Source organism: Panthera pardus, unplaced genomic scaffold (genome assembly GCF_024362965.1).
Source record: "Panthera pardus isolate Hobbes unplaced genomic scaffold, ASM2436296v1 HiC_scaffold_3, whole genome shotgun sequence".
Taxonomy (NCBI): Eukaryota; Metazoa; Chordata; class Mammalia; order Carnivora; family Felidae; genus Panthera; species Panthera pardus.
In genome coordinates this window covers 29518822-29537646 of record NW_026526876.1, presented here as the reverse complement: position 1 = coordinate 29537646, position 18825 = coordinate 29518822, and the positions used below count along the sequence as shown (strand labels likewise).

Here is an 18825-nt window from a genome sequence, read left to right as displayed (position 1 = left end):
TCTTAACCTAATAATCTTTAGCACCATCGTTTGATCTCTCTGTCCTTAGGTTTCTCATCTGTAAATGACAAATTTGTGCCTATTCCCACAGTAAGCTCTATATTTTAACAGTCTTGCATCTGTACCTATCTTTCCATTCTGTGTCCATCGCTCTGGTTCAAAAGACTTTTTTTTCCCCCCAAAAGACTTTTTATTCACAGCTGGGCTACTTGCCTTTCTTACCCTGGCTCCAAACTATCCTACATATCCAATCCATCCACCCCACATCACTAGCAAAGATTCTTTTATGTGCACTCCAACCATGCCATTCCATGTTAATAATTCTGCACTATTCTTAGGATAAAATTCAAATGCACCAGCCTTTGACCAAAGCTTAATACTCCAATTTCATCTTCTACTTTCTTGAAACTTTTATGTCTAGCGGATAGCTCTCTTCCCTGTTATCCAACACAACCTCTTCATCTGAGGTCCCTCATCCTTGGACCTGGAACATCCCATTTTCTCTTGGAAACCTAAGTGTCATCCCTATTCAAACTAAAGTTGCACTCTTCTCAGGTTTTCTGATCCCCTTAGCCCACAGTAATCACTCCTTCCTCCAAGTCTCATCTCAGCATTTGGTGCTGTACCATGTTATCTAATTACAATTAAGGCATTCACTGCCTAATTCTAATGCTTCCTTTTCTACTTGAATGTGGGAGAAAAAAAAAAAAATCAAGTCACATAAATTATTCCTTGAAGGCAGGAACCAAGTTCTCAATTCTGAAGTGTTTTCATCATTCCTTATTTTACTATCAGAGAAGTGTTTCTCTTGCCCTTTAGGGGCCAGGTTAATCTTGATGATAGATGATCTGGAAAGGCTAGTCTCCAAATAACTGAGTTACCTTGAAAATTTTTATATTTATTATTCTTTGCTCAGAGAATTCCAGATCTCCTTTTCTGGAATTGCCACAGGGACACTTTTGACTATCCTCAATGATGACACATCTTGGTTTCTATTGATATTATCAACTATAGCTACTCCTATAACTGATGAAGGATTATGTGTTAAAGGAATAGAAGATGTAGCTCTCTGAAGGCTAGCCTGCTGGGAAACACCGAAGAGCAATACTGTATATCTTACCCTTCCATAAGTTTGTCAGCCAATCTTAATGTTTATGGATGAAATTAATTTGTCTCATCTAGTAATACCATTACACTATTTAGAATAAACCATGGAAATGTAAATAATCTAACACTGCTTTGAACATTAATGGAAATAATAACCTCTTGCACCTAATAAAATGTAAAACCAAGAACAGTTGAGCCTTAAACAACATGGGTTTGAAGTCTGCAGATCCACTTATACACAGATTTTTTTTCAATAAATACAGTACATCAGTATAAACATACTTTCTCTTATTTCCCATAACATTTTCTTTTCTCTAGCCTACTTTATTAGCTTATTAAACTAATAATTATTACTATTACTATATCAGCTTATTTATCTAATACATATTACATGCAAAACATGTGTTAACTGACTATACTACTGGTAAGGTTTCCAGTCAACAGTAGGCTATTAGTAGTTAAGCCTTGGGGGAGTCAAAAGCTGTATGTGGGTTTTTGACTACATAGGTGGTTGGCATCCCTAACCCCCATGCTGTTCAAGGATCAACTGTGTGTGTGTGTGTGTGTGCGCGCGCACGCGTACATATACATAAATATAGATATAGATCACATCAATGCCTTGAATGTACACTTGCAACTATCAAAGTCACCTCATACTTTTCAAGTCTGAGACCCAGTTACTATCAAGTTATCATTAAGAACAAATTAAGAGAATTCTCAACTGGGAGGAAAATGATCGCACCAAGAAAACTTCCTGCAAATATAAAATTAGCCTTTCCACTTAACCTTCCAAGTCAACGTTCTTCTGTGAATGCTTGAATGTATTCACATAAGAGATCAATTTCAAATACAGCTGGGTAGAAGCAAAATGAGTCTTAAGCAACTCTCACTCTGTTTTCATCTTACAAAGAGAAGACTGGCCTGTCTTCCAGCCTTGTGAATAAAGATCTTACAAAATTCACTATGCAAAGGGTGCGCCCAAAGAACACTTGGTTGAAAAAATCTGCTGGGGGAGTGCCAATTTAAAAAGAAAAACATTTTCACCCAGTTGGAAATCTAGAAACAGTGGTTACAGCCACTCAGCTGAAAACTCTTAAGATGTGAAGAAAATTTTTTTTAGAAAAAATCCAGATCTTTTCATCCTCAGAGTGAAATTCTATGAAAAGCAACTAAATGAATCAATGGAAAAGTGAATTAATGTTAACTTTATGCACCTAAAAAGCAGTAAGTAAAATTCTGCCTTTGTTATTTGACAGGGTCAAAGGGCAACTGGTCTCTTATTCTATATAGATGAACTCTACAATCTGTAATGGTTTCCAATCAATTATTTCTGGGAAAGAAACGGGAATAAAAGAAAACTTTTGTTGTTTTGCTCGAAAAAGAACCAAAAATGAAAAAGTTATATTGTTTTGCTTACTTTGGGGGAGGGGAGAGACAGAGGATTGTTTTTCATTAGGGATATTTATTTCCAAAGCATAACACTCTAATAGCTTTATTCAGCGAAAAGGATACCCTTCCGTTAAAGACCTCTGTCTTCACTCTCTCACTATACCCCATCCTCAGGGTCCATACTTTATTTTCAGGTTTCTTCAATGCCTTAAGTGGAACACTTAAGAAAAAAGGAAAAAAAAAAACCAAAAACATGACAGTTACTACAGGCAAACACACTGGCACCAGGTTGCCTCATGAGAGAAACAAGTGAGGGGACTGCTGCAGCCCTGCCACCAACTCCCTGATGGGACCCAGTGCGCAGACTCCCTACGGAAATACAGGCAGTATGAGCTCCGTGGAGATCACCTGGCCATTCGGCATACCTCAACAAGTCGTACAGTGTGCCTAACAGTGACAAAAGTCTTTCCCATCCCAGTCTGGGTCTCATCATTACAAAACCACAAGTGACATTTTTCAAAAAAGTATATTTTAGACTTTATAAGTGAGGCACCTAGGAAGATTAAAAGACAAAATTAAAATTAACAATTCTCAACGGTAGTCTAGAATTCTTTTTATTATATTGCTCCCTCTCTGGTATTAATCTCACAAATGCCAAGAAAAATAATAACCTCCAGTTCACCCTTCAGGTTTTCTGGTGATTATCAAATCAATAAACATAAGACATTGAATGTTAATCATAAACTCCATACTCAGACGTGGAAACAACAAAAACTCATAGAAGCGCGTGGAAAACCAATCAGGCTATTTAACTGCTATTTTATGCCTTTCAACTTCCTATAATAACCAGACTTACCAGAAAAAGAACTTTTGAGGAAAATACTTCAATAAACACTAAGTACATGCTTAAAATTCATTTAACAGCCTTAAGCACAATGCAAGACTAAAGGAAAAAGAACATAAAATACTTTTCATATTTTAAAAGATTTCTTTTTCCAGCAACTGGGGAAATAAGGTTTTTCCATATAAGTTGAAATATAAATTAAGTTGAAATACAAATCATCCCCTTAGAATGTCAAAGATATTTATGTTATCCATTTGATGGGAAAAATTATGAACTAGGTCACTTCTCTGGATTATTTATTACAGTAGGGGAAAACAACTTATCCTTCCCATCATCCCTCATGGTCAGTGCCATGCCCATCACTGTACTGGACAGTCAGGAGAGGCATCTAAAGAGCTATATGACTTCAGCTTGCTCCATTTCTCAAAACAAAATCTTCTTTCTGCTCCTTCCCAATCAGTTTAGAAGAAAAATACTAGTAGAAAGAGCAGGTACAAGGAACTAGCTTTTATCTTCACTCAAGTAAATTATTTATCATGTCTATTATCTTAGGCCTCAACTGTAAAATGGGAAGATCACCTTCATCATCTGGAGGTCTTAAATACTAAACAGGATACCAAATGTAAACCACCTAACATATAGAAAGTGTGATCAATACGCACCAATTCTCATTTCCATTTCTTTTTTTTAAAGTCACTCCAAGGGCGCCTTGGTGGCTCAGTTGGTTAAAGCGTCTGACTTCAGCTTAGGTCATGATCTCACAGTCGGTCAGTGAGTTCGAGCCCCACGTCGGGCTCTGTGCTGACAGCTCAGGGCCTGGAGCCTGCCTCGGATTGTCTCTCCCTCTCTCTCTGCCCCTCCCCAACTCATACTCTGTCTCTGTCTCTCAAAAACAAATGCTAAAATAAATTAAAAAGTCACTCCAGCCAATTCCCAGATGTTATCTCTGCCCTAGAACAACGCCCCTCCCCAACCCATACAACTTCTATTCCAATAAAAGAAATAAAGAACAGGTTATTGCAGGCTAAAGGGTGTATCTGGTTAAGATACAGACAGACCATTTACCTTTCCTCCAAACTTATTACCAAATTACTTAATATTACTAGAAAGTCTCTTGAATGTAAAGTTAAATGCCATATTTTACATTTGGTAAATTTCTTTTCATTGACCAAATCTAAAGGGCAATTTGATTGTTTCCACTAATACGGCTTAGTGTTTATGTCCATGCTGTGGGTAAACAGCCTAGATTAATACCTTGATTTCTTCTTAGCTTTAAGATATTAAGCAAGTTACTTAAACTTTTCATTCCTCACTCTGAGTCTGTAAAACTAAGACAATACCTATACCTCATTGTACCGTGAGGACTAAATAAGTTAATGAGTATAAAGCACTTTTAACACTGTCTACACCTCAAAATATTCAACCAAGGTAGGCTATTATTTTTTTTCTTAACATGTTTCAACTCTGTTGTACGATTAGCAAGGTAGGTTAAAAATGCTGTTCTCTAATTCAACCAAATCACTTTCTCCTGGGGCTCTGTGATCTCCCAGGTTTCAGATTAATTTAGTCCCAATAGTCTTAAGCTCTGTCTCCCCCAGTTTCTATATTCGCAGGATGCGTCTCTCAAGTGCCAGAAGAACAAACGGGAAAAAAAGGATTACAGGGTGAGCAAAAAAATAGTCACTACACGTATACACTATCATTCAATCCCCTGGCTCATGTCCTCTATTCTATTAGACAACGGTAAAACAACTTAAAAGAGAATGATTTAAAATTGAATAAACTCCTCCTTCCTAGTTGTCACTCCTCAAATCCTCACCCCCCCCCAACCTTTTCTCCACAAATCCTCTTACCTGAGAGTTCTGAATATAATCTATACAGTTGTTACAATACTACTAAATAGGCTACCAGAGCAACCCACAACATTCATATTTTATCAACAACTTTTCAGTATATTCTGTTTGAGGAAGAGACTCTCCAGACACTTTTATCAGACTGAAATTGTTTTCAAAGCGACTTTACTATTGTGATGCAAAACCCTTCTTTATAATTAAACAAATATAAAATCAAACAGGCTAAAGTGACCACAAAGGATTAATGGGAATCAGAAGCACAGTCACTTGATATATGTTATATACTGCACCCTTTAGTTAAAATTTTGAGAAACTCAATGTTCTCTTTACATTGAATATATGACCATAATTTTCCCAGATACATACGGGAAACAGGAAAAGGAGAATGAACTGACAGACATAAAAGGACATGACCTGAGGTATAAATTTCTAATTTGCAAAATAATCTGGTCCATTTTGGTCTTTGCTTAGACAGACAGTAGAGAAACTAATTGGGTTACTATTCATTTGATATAAAATGTGGCCCCAAGCTTTCCCTTTTCTAGTAAAATAATTTAACATGAACATGGAACCTAACAGGGTGCTCTGCAAATGACCATGAAACCTCTGGACATACCCAACAGCCAAAAAGTGTTGAAATGAAAATTAGCTAGTGCCCACCGCATTCAATAAGGCCCTCCAACGGTTCCTTCTCCATCTCAACACAGCCATCCAATCATCCAATCCAGTTACTCCTGCCAAAAATCTAGTAATCATTCATAATACCTCTTCCTTCTCTCTCAACATCCACTCATCACATCCAACCAATCACAAATCCTAGTCACCCTACCTCCAGTACCCAATTCACTCCTTCCTGACAAAGGCTGAGTCTACCATTCTTTTACCTGGTGTACCACAAACACCTAACTGGTCCCCCAAAGTCTACACACACTTCACTCTTCACACAATTAAGAGGGGTCTTTAAAAAAATCCAATGATGTTTAGACATCACAATAACATTTTCGGTTAAGCATTTTGACTCTTGGTTTCAGTTCAGGTCATGATCTCATGGTTTATGAGTTCAAGCCATGCGCTGGGCTCTGTGCTGACAGAGCAGAGCCTGCTTGGGATTCTCTCCCTCTCTGTCTGCCCCTCCCCTGCTTGCGTGCGCACACTCTCTCTCTATCTCAAAATAAAAAAATAAACTTAAAAAAGTGATTTTAAAAGTGAGATGACCGGGGTGCCTGGGTGGCTCAGTCAGTTAAGCGTCTGACTTCAGCTCAGGTCATGGTCTCACAGTTTGAGAGTTCGAGCCCCACGTTGAGCTCGGTGCTGACAGCTCAGAGCCTGAAGCATGCTTCGGATTCTGTGTCTCATTCTCTCTCTGCCCCTCCTCAACTTGTGCTCTGTCTCTGTCTCTCAAAAATAAATAAATGTAAAAAACAAATTTTTTTTTTTCAATAAATAAATAAAAGTGAGATAACCAACAAAACCACCTGTATGACCTGGCCTCTAGCTTACCTCTCTGGCCTCATTTCTCATCACTCTTCTTACACAGTGCTCTGTTTTTGAAAGTATCAAGCATCTCCCATTCCCAAGGCCTTAGCGTATGCTGACTCTTCAGTCTGTAGCACTCCCCTTCTTTACCACCAATCAATTTTCATCATTCAGGTCTCGGCTTACGTATTACTTCATCAGTATACTTGCTATAATATCCCCACCCATCTTCATTAGATGTTCCTGATATGCACCCCCATAGCACTCTGAACTTGGTTTCTGTAGCACACATAACCACTGCAAATGTATCATTAACTATGTGATTTACTTAAACAATTATTTTCTCTTTCTAACCTATACTGTCCATGAGGGCAGGGCAGAGCAGGGACTGTGTCTTACTACTATATATCCCTACCACCTAGCACCCTCAGCACATAGTAGGCATTCAATACATCTGATAAATGAGTTCATCAATTCCAAAGTCTCCAATGTAAGGCTCTGAGGTACAAGTCAACTCTTCACTCTCTGTATACCCAGGATTACTTGGAAGCTCATTTCCTGATTTTTAACACTTGCTGGAACATGCAAAGGAATACAGAAATGTTCATTTTTAAGACACTAGTGAAGAACCTGGACCTTCATGAGCTATTAGGGTTATTTTGCAAAATGTATTCTTCCAGTCACCCACAGCTTGAAACTCCATCTATGATGATCCCTCTTTCATTGCCCCCAAACATTCACTGTTAAGTCCCACTACCTCTACTTCTGCATCATCTCCGCAATTTTCTCCTTCCTTTTTATACATTTATCACTCTTACCTATATTGCTAGGTCTCTAAAATATCCTCAGTCTAGCCAACAAAGCCCAATGCCTTTTAGCCTTTGTCCTCTATATGTTATGCCTTCTACCTGTACTGACCTACTTCGGTAGACCACAACCAAAACAAAACTTCCTACCAAAATCCTAGCCACCTTTCAAGGCTCATTCTAATATCCTTTCTTTCCAGTTCCATCAACCAGCTGTGACCTCTTCCTATTTCACTATGTCATCAAACATTTGCCTTGTATTACTGGGTGCCAGGCATTGTTCTAAGTACTCACCTTTGCTGTACACCATGTCTCCAAATCTAAACTGTAAACTTCTTGAGGAAGTTTATTCACCTACCTCATCTCTTGCATTTTTTTTTTTAATTTTTTTTTTCAACGTTTTTTATTCATTTTTGGGACAGAGAGAGACAGAGCATGAACGGGGGAGGGGCAGAGAGAGAGGGAGACACAGAATCGGAAACAGGCTCCAGGCTCCAAGCCATCAGCCCAGAGCCTGACGCGGGGCTCGAACTCACAGACCGCGAGATCGTGACCTGGCTGAAGTCGGACGCTTAACCGACTGCGCCACCCAGGCGCCCCTCATCTCTTTCATCTTAAACATTTACTCAGTTAGTACTTATTACATGACCACTTTAGCATGATGGTAAAGAGTACTTTCACTCAATTTTAGAGAATGAAAACACCAGTCACAAGGCAACAGAAAACATTTGCAGCAACCAGACCTGCAGCAAATGGGTAATCCCTAAATTCCTCGTTGCCTAACTTCTCTCCTTCAGAATCACACAAGAAACACCAAGAATAAATTCTATCTACATACCTAAGGGGGGGGGGGGGGGAGGATAGGGGGAAAACACAGAAGCTCCTATTTCTGTCACTGGATGTCATATGAAACCTAGCAGAAAAACAAGGGGCATTAAATCAACCATCAAAGATGTTCCACAAATTAAAGTTTACTCCTCTCTGAAGTAACTTCTATAAAAACAAAATGGAATTATTCCCACACATGTATACCACAGAATAACGATCTCAGCAATCACTTTAATAAGCTATTTAAACACACACACACACACACACACACACACACACACACACACTAAGGCATTAAAAGAATCAAAGCTAGGAGCACCTAGGCGGCTCAGGAGGTTGAAGCTCAGGTCATTATTTCACGGTTCATGAGTCTGAGCCCCGCATCAGGCTCACTGCTGTCAGCATAGAGCCCCCTTAGGATCCTCTGTTCCCCTCTTCCCCTCTGCCCTTCTCCCACTTGTACTCTCTCTCAAACATTTAAAAACAAAGAATCAAAGCTCTAAGTCACAAATCAAGAAGGTTGTTTTGTTTCACGTTACACCAGTGACTTATAGGGAGGGACTTTTGCTTCAGTTTCCCCAAATGCAAAAACAGAAACAGTGCTGAGAACAGCTCCATCCACCCATGTTATTATTTAAAGATGGAGTGGTCAGAATTCAAAATAGTTTGAGTCTCAGAAATTATCTAGTCAATTCCTTCATTTTTATTATAAAAGGAGCTAGATGATTAGCACTATGGCTAGTTTGTAGCAGAAAAGGGTTAGATAAGACTTAGTTCTGGCTAATACTACTCTCGCCCCATCATTCTGTGAAAGCATAAAGAATAGGAAAATAAGGACAATTTATGTTGACTACCACTGTTAGCAACATCACTCGTGTGTGCTTAATAAATTCAAATAGGAACCTACAACACAAAGCATCCTGGCTAGAGTATCTAAAAAGCAAAACCTACAAACACACTAGTAATTCATTATACACAATGGAATTATTCCCACATATGCATCCCACACAGTAACAAATTCAGTGATCACTTCAATAGACTATTTAACACACACACACACACACACACACACACACACACACACACACACACAGAGGGAGGCATTAAAAGAATCGAAGCTAGGGACACCTGGTGGCTCAGTAGTTGAGCCTCCAACTTCAGCTCAGGTCATTATCTCATGGTTTGTTAACAATTCCAAGAGAATGAAATTCCCCAGAAGTAAAGAAAAGTCACTGCAATCAAGATAACCTAAAATTCAAACAACTTCTTTAATATCACTAAACTGAGCATCTAGTTTATTTTTTACCCAACCTTGATCGGAAACAGACTTCAGGAGGCTATCAAATAAAACATAGGTTAGCGTAAATTAAACCAGAAATAAAAGCATGAAAATAAAACAAGAAGAACAAAATGAAGCCAAGAATGAGGCTTGAAAAAAGGTACAAGACCCATGAGCCTGGCTCTAAACTTCCAAAAGCCAATAGGAAAACAGAAACCAAGTGAACAACACAAATTATAGCATCCAAGTAACAGAAACAGACGTAAAAGCTTAGGAAAAAATACACTTAAGTCTTGGTTGTGATATCCTTCTCCCTGAGGTTCTTATAAAGAAGGCACTGTGTAATATAAAGATATATGCGATATATGTAAAACAACAAATATTTCAGTAGTCCTAATTAAATGTTTTATGGGATTATTTTTATAACGATCCTCAAGATAAGCCTATAGTAACAGTTCAGAAAGAAAAAAAATATTTTTTTTGGAAAGAAAGGTTTACATAATTAATGTCCAGGTACCCAGAACACTACTCACCTAAGAAAGCATTTAAGAGAATATCTGGGGGAAAAAAAAAGGTGCTTCCCTAACAGCAAGCATTTACTATAGAAGTTTCTAAGTACAAGGGCCAAGAAAATAAAAACCAAATTTAGCAAAATTTACTGGTCCAGGAGTTCATAACAAAACAGCAGAACAAAACTCTTAAAGAGAAGGTGGAACATAAAGAAAAACTAAAGTGGAAAAGATGTGCACACAAACACACATGCCCACTCAGTAACTGTATTACATCCACAGGAGATAACTAGATGCTTTTATTTCTACTTCTAAAGTTAAGAATTAAAAATTAAGGTGTTTACTGAAACATGTGCCTTCCTTGCTAGTTCCTCCATCAAGAAGATAATATTTAAATTCCTCCTCCTTCCACAGTGATGTTACTAAACAACGATAAAGGTCAAACCCAGTGTAGTGCAGAATTTCAAAGTAGTTACATATACCAAGACAGGAAGACATAGGAAACATTTCAGGATGAAAGAACTTAAAAAGGTATAATACCAGTTTTAAACTAAATAAAATCAGTTAACCAAAAAGTTAATAAAGAGGAAAAAACTTCTCTAAAATACCTCATCTGGCAATTTAGTTTACTAACTATAAAGTATAATACAATGATAAACATACAATTTGCCAAAAATTCAACATAAAAATCAATCATTCTACTACTGCTAGCATGTGCCTATGACTTACAATGGATCACTGTTTTTCCTCTTGGAGGTAGGAAAGAAGAAAAAACACAAATTCTTGGTGAAGGCTGGTCATTTTCACAGAACCATCCACTTGCAACTTAAGCACCAGCATTTAAAAACAATTCATTTCAACAACCTCATGTGCTAAATATTTTCATCATGGCTGCCTAGACTAAATCTAGCTGTCTCTGGCAGGAGTATTTCAGCAAAGGAGTGAAATATTAAGCTACTAGAAGGGGAAAAACAGTTGAAATTCACCAGATGGGTCAGTCTCCTGCAGAGTTAACTAACTTCTTACTGTAGGACTCAAGAATTACAAATTATAAATGTGGTGAAGAGATTTGGGAAGAACTATTAAATCACACACTCGTACAAAAGGATTCTTGGTGTCCAAACAACTATTTCCCCATCCCTGTTTTTCTTTTTTAATCAAAGTAATGCCTCCATTCTCAGTGGCCAATTGCTGAAAAGCTGTAAAGTACTCAGAAGGTCAACACCTGGCTAAATAGCAGCCTTAGGAGTCAATCTGGTGACCTGGCTCAACAAGAACTTTAAAGTACTTATGCTTTATTGGTCGTTTTAATTTAAATTCAATTATATCATAAAGAGCAAAAAGTTTATTTACTCCATAGTACTTTTAGTGCTCCAATTTTCCTTACTTTAATATGATCTGGTACATGGAAATTCAACTTTTTAAAGCATTGTTTAGTTGACTTAATTTGAAAAGGATTCAAATGATTCCAAAGTTTCCTAAAATGATCCCTTAGCTATCCTTACACTTCACAACCTTCCAATCAACAAAGCATTACGTGATAAGAATGCTCAGAACTCAGCAGGTGAATGGACTAAGCCTAAACAGTCTTTTCAAATCAGTAGATTATTCCCTGGAAGAAAAGTTCTCTCTCAGGTATTCTGATCTCACTGAACTGAACGGTTTCCTACAACATTACCAAAACTTAAAAATGTTTTCAATACAAAGTATCCTGAAAACGATAAGCTTACAGATTCTAGATTTTTTTCCCCTCAAATACACAAAGTACATGAAACTTAAAATGCTTCAACTAAAGTATTTATTTCATGAAATTACTTTTAAAACATAAAATATTCAACGTTAACCAAGATTTTTTAAAGCAGTGGCTTATGCAACAAAGTCAGTGGGATAATGCCACAAATATCTGCAAGCTGATTTAAATTACTAATCCATTTAAGGAAAGATAACTATGCTACAGCAGTAGCAAGCCACTGAAATAGATCTACTTTAGATCTGAATACAGAAGTGGGCACTTGAGTACAATAAGCTAACAAAAGGTAATGAACTAGGTCTACAAAGAAGAAATTCCAGCAAAATAATCCAGACTTTTCCCCCTGAAACAGAAACCAAAATTGCATATTCAGATACAGCACAGTTATCCATATGAATAATATAAACAAAATCGAGAAAAAAGGAAATTTACTTATGCTTAAAGCATGGCTATCTCAACAGTCTCCAGCGAAAATCTTGGTCACCTTTATACTACAGGCAAGGAAAACCCAATTATTCCAACATATCCATCTATTTCAGCCTACTTTAGTAATCCAACCTTAGTAACATCCCTGGCCCAAAGAGAAAATGGAAGGAGTCAACTCTCCTGCCCCTCTTTTCCAACATCTCGTGCTTCCCTCTCTCGTAAGTCTAACACTTATTTTAAGTAGATATAAGGCAGGCTGATTTATCTTTAAGGAGATATGCTATACCCCCTTGCTTATCTGGAAGGAGCCAAATGCAGGACGGAAGGACATGAGTAAGGTACCTCTGGATTCACCGTGCCAATTTGGAGCGCCACCCAAAGCCTGTGTAGAATTTTTCTCAAAACAAGAGATTTAAAAAAAAACCAGTAAGAACCTATCCCAAATATGTCAATGTATTTAAACTTAGCTGAGAGAAAACTAAAATTCAAATGTGATCAAGATGGGCTCTTTTAGGAAGCAAATCAAGTTGTGAAAGCAGATTGTATTTGGAAGCAACCCATAAATAAAATACTCTGCAGCATTTTCTGATTATTAGTCTTTAACAGGTAAGGAAATCTCAAGTATGAAAAGTGAAGACTGGGTACATTCTCTGCTGAAAGTTCAATTAAAAGCAACTACGGGGTGCCTGGACGGTTCAGTCAGTACAGCATGTGACTCCTGATCTCTGAGTCCTGAGTTCAAGCCCTATGCTGGGGGGTGGAGTTTATGTTAAAAAAAAATAAAAAATAAAAGCAAACTCCAGCTTAGTTAACTACATCAGCTGAACTTCTGTCCCCACTTAACCAGAAACAAGAGGATCTGAAGTCAAGTTATAGAAGCCTACAAAAATACCCTACATACAATTTCAAAAGAAATCTAACCAGTCACTCTGAAAGAGGTATGTAGTTTCACAAATAGGAGGTCTTCTAGCTTTTTTCTTAACCAACAAGATCTACAGCAACATTAACACTCTGCCAGAAATATCTTTCGTTTCTCCACTAGCAGGTATATGCATCCACCGACCTAAAATCAGAAAAAAGACAAATGGAACATAGGCACCTACCTACAAAGAATCCTATTCTCCCCACGGTGGGAATTCACTAATTCTTTCTCCCTTGTCCCAACATTTCTCAAGAATGACATTATGCACAGGTTTTACTCACAGGGGTACATGGCGTTGCTCAGGATCAGCTCTGGTCAGTTCTTCCTCTTCAATATCAGACTCTCCTCCTGAACTACTGTCGGTGACGTCTGAATCAAATGCTCGCTCGCTGCACCTCAAGTTAGCTATACCACTAGCTGTAAATCTCTCCAATTCTTCTGAAATCGAATCGCTTTTCAGGAAATTGCTAAGTCCTTCTGAAGTGGTGGTCTCACTGGCAGCTTTTCTCAATGCAGCTTCAGCCTTTCGAGTCAGCATCAACTGGCTCCGGGGCCTCAAGGATTCCAAGTTTGGCAGTTTGCTCCAAGTCTTCTCTAAAAATCCACCCAGCTGATGCTGTATATGCCTCTCCACCTGCTTGGCTTGCACAACCTGTAAGCGCTTCTGTAACCTGCGGGCACGGCTCTCAATATCGGCCTGCCTCCGCAGTAAAGCTGTTATCCTTGTGTCAGAATCTAAAGCACTGAAAAGAATGGAAGACAGGGGAGACTTTTTATCCTCTAACTTGACACCCCCCAAGTTAGAACTGGAGTCTGTGCCAGGTGATAACCTACTGCTTCCTTGAAGTGCCGGCTGTTCCATGGAATTTACAGAAGATTTGTTTGCAGTGCTATTATTGCTAAATATAGTTGTGTGTTCTACATCAAGGCTTCTATGTGGAAGAGTGCAATTGGTCATACCCCCCTTCAAGTCCCCAGATTCAGATGCCACCACTTCACCCCCCTGAAGAGAAGATGAAGTGAGAGCTCGTTTTCCCCCATTGAGGGGACTGGAATTGTCATGATCAGAATGTGTTGAACTTTTAGTCAATTTCTTAGCCAACCCATTTACAGGTGCTTGTGGCAGAGCTGTCTGACCACTCGTATTCATGGTTCTGAGATTTTCTAAGGAAAACTCCAAAACTGGCTGTCTCCCCAACAGCTCAGCTCGGAGTTCATAGGACTGAGATAAGAGAGGATGAGATTTAAGGACTGTCTGCTTGCTGAAGACACCTTGCAATTTCAACGACTCCTTGGAGGGTACAGATGTTACATCGGAGCAGAGATAAGATGCCACCAATGGTTGCAGCTTTCCCAAGTCTTCCTTGGTAGGATTATTTCGGAAGTCTAAACTGGGATCCTCTGCAGCAATGGCTTTTCTTTTGGTTCCGTTGGCAGCAATAAGGATGTTGGCGTTGCCGTTATTTTCGGCACTGCCAGGGGACAAAGTGGAGGATGGGGGAGCCAGTTTGAACCGGATATGGTGTGCTTCAGCTGCTGCGTCAGTGAGAGCGGGCGCCATCGCAGCCATTCAGCACAGAGAGACAGGAAGTCCAGCCTCTCCCGGTGCCGAGGCCAGTTCCACGGCCCCTTACCGCCTCCCCAGAGAACAGACTAAAAGAGAAAGAAAAAAAGGAAGTTAGAAATATACGCACACTAGAAAACAACACACGTTTTTAATACAAACACCACTTGAGGCTATAATTCACTCTGCCTCCAGAAAGAAAAACACTCAGACTATTCTGGATACTCGAATATGGGGATAGGGGCAGAAGAAGGACAGGACAGGACAATTCCTGCACAGAGAAAGAATTCCACCCTTCTTTTTTTGTTCCTTGTTACCACAGATTGAAAGCAGCCAAAATAGAAGTTCCATTCTGAAAGAATCAGATTGTTAAAGTTAAATCATCTGCATTAAAAAAAAATAATACTTTACAACTTCTTGAAATTGGTGGATTTAAAGCAAATGTATCAAATGCTTAGCAATTAAACAGAGAAGAGGAACTCCCCAAAAAGTTGCTATGCAAAATGTCATAGATCTGCACATCTCTCTAGCCAGAGAATCCAGTGCTTATCAGCTTCTCGCTTCTCTGAAAGATAGTTCGTGCTAAAGGCTTAACTGTATCGCATCTGTATTACCAGTTTGTTTCATCAAGTTTTTCTTTCACTGTCCTCAGTACAGCCCACCTCTCAAATTAATTGCCCAATTCGTTTTTTTCTTTACCCCAAAATTTCTTAAAAGAATAGTATAAATAGCTGCCTCTGCACTCTCTCTCTCATAATCTGGCTTCTAATCCTACTGCTCTGGCAAAGGGCACTAGTGATCTCATTATCAAATCCAATGGTCAAATCTCTGTCCCCAATCTATATAACTTCTCTGAAGCATTAGGCAGTGCTAACCACCCCCATTCTTCTCGAAATGCTCTTTTCCTGATGTCCTTGACACCAAGGTCCCTTCTGCCCTTCTCTCTCAACTTGCTTCCTTAGCAACAACCACTAGTATAGTGCGGCCTCCTAATGCTCCGCTTGCTGAGCTTCACTGATCAACATTCCTACCTCTAGGATCCTCAAGCTCCCAGAAATCAAAATTCACTCTCTTCCTCCAACACACTCCTCACCCTGTTTTATTATCTCCGATAATGGTGTTGCTTTCATTTAGTAGCCCAAACTAAAAACCTCAGTCATCTGCTTCTTCTATATCCCCTTTGACTTAACTGGTTTAAGAGCAAAAGGAAATTTATGTAAAGAACTAAGCCAACTATTTTTTAAAGTTTTTTTTTTGGGGGGGGGGGGTTTGTTTTAATTCCATACAGTGTTAGTTTCTGGTGTACAATATAGTGATTCAACAATTCCATACATCACTCTGCTCACTATGATGGTTAACTCCTTAATCCCCATCACCCATTTACTATTTACCCACCTCCCCTCTGGTAACCTCGGTTTGTTCTTTACAGTTAAGAGTGTTTCTTGATTTGTCTCTTTTCCTTTTTCCCTTTGCCTGTTTGTCTTGTTTCTTCAATTCCACAGATAAGTGAAATCGCATGCTATTTGTCTTTCTCGGACAGACTTCCTTCACTTAACATTTATACTCTCTAGCTCCATCCATGTTGTTGCAAATGACAAGATTCCATTCTTTTTTTGTGGCTGAATAATATTCCATTGTACATATACATGCCACATCTTCTTTATCCACTCATCACTTGATGGACATTCAGGCTGCTTCCATATCTTGGCTATTGCAAATAATGCTACCATAAACATAAGGGCTAAGCCAGCTATTCTTAAAGCATGGTCTACAGACTTCTTAGGAGCTCCAAGACCATTTCAAGGGGCCACAAGATCAAAGCTATTTTCATATGAATACTAAAACATTATTTGCCTTTTTTCACTGCATTGAAGTTTGCAAAGAGGGTAGAAAAACAAGGCTGAGCAAAACTGCTGGTACCTTCACATAAATCAATGCAGAGGAATTATTGGTCATTATGTTCTCAATTCATTTACAGTTTAAAAAGTCCATTCCACTTAATATCTTTGATGAAATTATGAATCTGATTAAATCTCCAATCTTGAGTGTATTTTTTTAAATACTGTGTGATAAAAGGAAAAATACGCAGAAAACAACTTCTGCTGCTTTAAGTATGAGAAAAGGCACCTAATACAACGGAGTTGCAAGCTGAACCAGAAGCTTTTTTCACAGAACACTATTTTTACTTGGCAGAACTGACAAACTATGGTTTATTGAGACTTGAGCAGTTAGTAGATATTTTCTCAAAAATGAACAAAGTGAACCTGTCACTTCAAGAAAAACCACTGATGTTTGCTGCCAATGATAAAATCTGAGTTTTCAAGCAAAAATAAGTATTTTGAAAACTTATATCCACCACCATGAGCTTGAACACTTCCCCTATACTTAAAAAGCTTGTTTCTGATTAAACAGATTACTGCTGATATCAATGAATGTTCAGTTTCCAATACCACATAATGAAATGTATCAACATCAGGAAGATCTGTGTAACTCAGTGAATGACCAAATGACCAATGTATGTTAGAAACCCATGCACGTAAAAGCAAATGCGAGACAGACAAATGGACTTTAATATAACAGAACATGTAAAATTCACAGACGTGGTTTTAGGTTCTACATTGCAACTCACCTTTATGAAACTACTTGTCAAGTATGGGTGTAATGTCAAAGAATACCCACACTTACCTGAAAAAGCTATTAAAATACTTCTCTATTTTCTAACTACCTATCTGTAGGAGGCTGGATTTTCTTCATTTGCTTCAGATTTGCTTCAACCAAAACATCCTATCACAATAGAATGTATGCAGAAGCAGATACAAGAACGGTCTTCTCTTAAACTGGATATTAGAAGAATTGTAAAAACAAACAACAATCCCATTCACTAAATTCTTCTGTTCTGGTAAAAAGCTATTTTTCATAATATGTAGTAAGTTTCTCATTTTTAAATGAATTGGTAAATAATTATTTTTCAAACTTCTCAAACTTTCTAATACAGCAACTATTGATAACGCAAGAAAGCTCTTCGTGGTTCTCAACATTTTCTAAGAGTGAAAAGGGGTCTTGAGACCAAAAAATTTGTAGATCACTGAACTAAAGCAACCTTCTCCCCAGTCAAAAATAAAGAAGGGCAACTTCCAATTTGGTCAAACATTTTTATCTCTAGATCAATACCAACATAGGAAATTAGGCCCTATAGGAATACACTAAGATTCTTTACAGGATGACAATTCAAATTACAAACATTGAAATATTTAAGTAAATGACTGAGAAATACCAATACACTTAAAGACCAAATATATCTACTGCTCCTTATACTTGCCAAAAAGTTTCTTGTTCTAAGATTGTATTTTAATGAACATCCTATGGGTAACTAGATCTTCTAGGGCTTACAGAGCCTTATGGACCTTTCGGGCATACGGCATTCTACGTGACACAAACTGTTCTATGTCTACTTTTCCTATTTCAAATTTTAAATTTAGCAGTAATTCCTAATATGGCATGCTATAGACCAACTGGTAAACAAACCAATGTTTAAGTTATTCGTTCAAAATACACTGAGTTAGTTTTATAACATGCAAAGAATTTTCTCCCATAAACAAAAATCACTCTCAGGTCTTTCCCATCAATTCCATCTCCTCCTCTTTTGAATTCATACCAATACACAGTTGATACTAGCAATGAAGGAAAGCACATTATCAGTATAAGATGATCGGTACAACGTGTGAGAAGAGTAGTTGTGAGGAGCTGTAGCCTACTAACCCAGAGCTCTGCAGTTAAGTCTCAGCCATGGCAGGAAACCGCTTCCCCGTGGGGATCCAGGCAAGGACACAGATGTTACATAGCTTACACAAAACTTGCTCAGGAAAACCCAGGTTCACCCAGCACACATAAAAAAGGTCATAATTAACATCACACCACAGAAGGTACTTAAGCGGCAAACATTCCAAGTTATTTTAGAGTTATACAATTCCTTAAAGTGCACAACTTAAAAATCTGCTGGCTCGAATCCCATCTCTTTCAAGATTTCTCTGACCCTCGAAGTACATCTGTGAACTTGACATTAATCACGTAC

At 38.3% G+C, this 18825-nt stretch overlaps 1 protein-coding gene across 4 annotated transcripts in view; it reads right to left on the bottom strand.

Annotated features, from left to right (window-relative positions):
- The window catches only part of KANSL1 (KAT8 regulatory NSL complex subunit 1), a 176779-nt gene that overhangs the window by 118129 nt on the left and 39825 nt on the right, over nucleotides 1-18825 (bottom strand). For all 4 annotated transcript variants that reach the window (XM_019437465.2, XM_053892339.1, XM_053892338.1 and 1 more), the window contains exon 2: nucleotides 13471-14842. In XM_019437465.2, coding sequence (XP_019293010.2) covers nucleotides 13471-14759 — 1289 coding nt within the window. In that variant the 5' untranslated portion in view covers nucleotides 14760-14842. The remainder of the gene's footprint in view (nucleotides 1-13470; nucleotides 14843-18825) is intronic.